This window comes from Myotis davidii, unplaced genomic scaffold, assembly GCF_000327345.1.
Source record: "Myotis davidii unplaced genomic scaffold, ASM32734v1 scaffold200, whole genome shotgun sequence".
NCBI lineage: Eukaryota > Metazoa > Chordata > Mammalia > Chiroptera > Vespertilionidae > Myotis > Myotis davidii.
The window spans coordinates 1,086,149-1,090,228 of record NW_006293700.1 but is presented as its reverse complement, the minus strand read 5'-3'; the positions used below and the strand labels follow the sequence as shown (position 1 = coordinate 1,090,228).

The window sequence follows — 4,080 nt, the reverse complement described above, 5'->3', positions numbered from 1 at the left end:
CTTTCAATATCATGAAATATTACTGACAACTCTAACTGCTGGTCGGAAAATATTAAACATAGTGCAGTTTATTACTGGGATTATGTCTTGTCCCGCCCCCGCCCCCTGTGCTTCCTTAACGTGTGTTCTGTTTCCTTGCCCACCCGCAGTGCTGAGACAAGGGTTGGCTTTCAGTCAGATCTACCGTTTCTCCTTGTCCGACGGAACTCTTGTTGCTGCACAAACGAAAAGCAAGCTCATCCGTTCTCAGACTACTAATGAGCCTCAGCTTGTCATATCTTTGCATATGCTTCACAGGTAAGCTTAGTTCTAAGAAGTTGTCTTCCCTTCCCGGGTTAAAGGAGATGTTAGAAAAGTCACAAGTCATCCCAGACCCTTTCAGATTTGTTAGACATGTCTGCTGATCAGCCCAGGTGTGTAAAATATAAAGTCAAATTGCTGTTAACCAAAAGACATTGCATGATACCAGCTAAGTAGGGCTATGTCTAGCCTGAGTACTAGTGGGTATTTAAACCAGCGGGAAGAACACAGGCTCACCGGACTTTGCTCTGCCGTGACTGCCTGCTACATCAGAGAAGGGAAACTGACCAGGTCCCAGGGGTGACATCCCCCCCCCCCTCCTGGGGCAGGAATACTGAAGTCACTAGCATGATTTCTGTTCCTACGTGTTTAAACCTAAAACTGTCAAATATATACACGTGTAAGGAAGATTTTAGATTTTTCTCAGGGTTAGATTCTTGACGTTACACTTTAAATTAAAGGGTAATAAACATTTCCATAAGAAATGATAGTAATGAAAACTAAACTAAACGTTGATTTAAAAAATAAATGTCATGAACCATACTGTTTTAGAGCACAAATTTAGGAAAATGATTGCATTTCAAGTGCTATAAATATTTATGTACGTGCTATATAAAACTTTACGAGATACTATCAGAAGATATATAAAGTTGCTCTGGGAAAGAATCCCCTTTTATTGCATTTCTCAATTATTTATTTTCTTATTTGGGAAAAAAAAATAAAAATCAGGCAGCACTCTTTGCCAACTGTTAATAAATCTGCCCTCAAACTGAAACCATTTGAAAGTGACCACAGATGTGCCAGATTTCACCCCTAACTGAAAGCTGATGTTTGACAATTTGTGAAACCTGTTTTGTTGGGTTTGTGAACACATTTGGTAACTCACAAGTGACTGCCAAGGCTGTAAATTAAAGCTCATAGGGCTTGGAAAATCATCCAGCTCAGAAAGCCTGCTTTTGGTCATTAGTAAGGCAGTGGGAGGGGTTATCTAGGAGTTGGGAAATCAGGTCACAAACTAAGGTCACTTTGAAGTCCCCTCCCATGCTATCTGTTTTGGAGGCTCTTGCTTTGACATATAGGGGACCTGGGTGTGGGGCTCTGTTTAAGTGACCTGATTCTAAACAGTTTTGGTAACTTTATTGGCTCTGGAATTTGCAGTGTTCCTAATAGTCAGGGGCAAGTTTTCCCCACTCAGTTTGCTGTTCATCTTGAGCCAATTCGTCCACATCAGAGCGCTCCAGACTTACAGATGTGTCTATTGTTAGGAACTGTGAGCTCTGGTAAATAACTGAAGGCAGCTATACTTGTTTGGGTCATTTCTGTAGGATTGTTCAAGTTCTCAGTTATTCATGGTAAGATAGTGTTAAGTGAGAAAGATATATAATTAATTGGAACCTCTCTAATAACTACAGTTTCAGTGTGCTAGTAGTTAGATTCAAACACGCCCCTCCTCTGGAAAACCGCAGACATCTTAATGAGCTGACTGAAAAACATCCCTCTTGGTCCAACACTAAACATGTTCAGTCTTGCCCATAATTGCAGATTGTTTCATCAAAGTATTATCTTTCCTTTAAGTATAGCTCATTCTTTTAAAGAAAAGAGGCCATTTCATTTTTCAAAATTAATAACAACTTGCTAAGTGTTTTGCCTTTTATCTTATATTTTTCCTCATTATACAGAGAGCAGAATGTGTGTTTAATGAATCCGGATCTGACTGGACAAGCAATGGGGAAGCCATTGAATCCAATTAGCTCCAGCAGCCCTGCCCATCAGGGCATGTGCAGCGCGAACCCAGGTCAGGACATGGCCCTTGGTAGCAATATGAATTTCCCCATAAACGGCCCCAAGGAGCAAATGAGCATGCCCATGGGCAGGTTTGGTGGTTCCGGGGGACTGAACCATGTGTCGGGCATGCAAGCCACCACTCCTCAGGGTAGTAACTATGCACTCAAAATGAACAGTCCCTCACAGAGCAGCCCTGGCATGAATCCAGGCCAGCCCACCTCCATGCTTTCACCGAGACATCGCATGAGCCCTGGGGTGGCTGGAAGCCCCCGAATCCCACCCAGCCAGTTTTCCCCTGCAGGAAGCTTGCATTCCCCCGTGGGAGTTTGCAGCAGCACAGGAAATAGCCATAGCTACACCAACAGTTCCCTCAACGCACTTCAGGCCCTCAGCGAGGGGCACGGGGTCTCTTTGGGGTCATCGTTGGCTTCGCCGGACCTAAAAATGGGCAATTTGCAAAACTCCCCAGTGAATATGAATCCTCCCCCACTCGGCAAGATGGGGAGCTTGGACTCCAAAGACTGCTTTGGGCTGTATGGGGAGCCCCCTGAAGGCCCAGCTGGCCAGGCAGAGAGCAGCTGCCATCCTGGAGAGCAAAAGGACACCAGTGAGGCCAGTGGACCCCAGGGTGTGAGCAGCGAGCGAGCTGACGGGCAGAACAGACTGCATGACAGCAAAGGACAGACCAAACTCCTCCAGCTGCTGACCACCAAATCCGACCAGATGGAGCCTTCGCCGCTGTCCAGCTCTTTGTCGGACACAAACAAGGACTCCGCGGGTAGCTTGCCCGGTTCCGGGTCGACACATGGGACCTCGCTCAAGGAGAAGCATAAGATTTTGCACAGACTCCTGCAGGACAGCAGTTCTCCTGTGGACTTGGCTAAGTTAACAGCGGAAGCCACAGGCAAAGAGCTGAGCCAGGAGGCCAACAGCACAGCTCCTGGTTCGGAGGTGACTGTGAAACAGGAGCCAGTGAGCCCCAAGAAGAAAGAGAATGCACTACTTCGCTATTTGCTGGATAAAGATGATACTAAAGACATTGGCTTACCGGAAATAACCCCCAAACTTGAGCGGCTGGACAGTAAGACGGACCCTGCCAGTAACACAAAGTTAATAGCTATGAAGACGGAGAAGGAAGAGATGAGCTTTGAGCCTAGTGACCAGGTAAGTTTTATAATGTATTCCCCAAGGCTACTAACCCATATCCATTAAGGATTTCCTCCACAGGGGCATTTTGAGGCCACAGGTGATAAGATAAAAATAAGTTTTCTCTAATTTTCTCACTTGATTGAAACAGTTCCAAATACTCTATCTAGTAATGAGTGACATTACCATAGGGCAGGGTTGACTGCCTGTTTTTGGAAAGGGCCAAATGGTAAATATTTTAGGCTTTGCAGGCTACACGGTCTGTGCAGTGCAGACACAGACACTGAACACAAGCGGTTTGCTGTGCTCCAGACCCCGATACTCGAGTTTGACCCAATTGACATCCATTCTTAGCTCGTGGGCCCCACAAAAGCAGGCGGTGGCCTGAGTGGCCCGCAGGGCAGTTATAGTTTGACCTCTGTTAGCAGACGATGCCGAAATTGGAGATAATCACTTCCTCAAGGTGGGGGCCTTGTCAGTACAGACTGAATTAAGTTATTTCTCATTTTAAGATCAGGGTTTGACTCGTTTTTCAAACCTAATGAAAATCATTGTAACTCTGTTCTCAACCAAAACTTCTGATTCACACTAAGGAATTTCTTAGACCATCCGTATAAAAGGTATGTAAGGGCCAATGGATAGTAAGAAAGGAGAGGTCAAGTTTGACTTGATGTTAATAGAGCTGAGCCATCATATATAAATGCAAACCTGAAGTAATCAGTTGTGTTATCTGCTGTTCTTTTTTTTTTATTAGTTAAATCTTTATTGTTCAGATTATTACATTTGTTCCTCTTTTTTCCCCCATAACTCCCCTCCACCCAGTTCCCACCCCTCCCTCCTCCCTCACTC

At 45.0% G+C, this 4,080-nt stretch overlaps 1 protein-coding gene across 7 annotated transcripts in view; it reads left to right on the top strand.

Moving 5' to 3' along the window:
• Positions 1–4,080, top strand: part of NCOA2 (nuclear receptor coactivator 2) — a 269,746-nt gene that overhangs the window by 224,592 nt on the left and 41,074 nt on the right. For all 7 annotated transcript variants that reach the window (XM_015566252.1, XM_015566255.1, XM_006767318.2 and 4 more), the window contains 2 exons: positions 150–297; positions 1,980–3,249. In XM_015566252.1, coding sequence (XP_015421738.1) covers positions 150–297; positions 1,980–3,249 — 1,418 coding nt within the window. The remainder of the gene's footprint in view (positions 1–149; positions 298–1,979; positions 3,250–4,080) is intronic.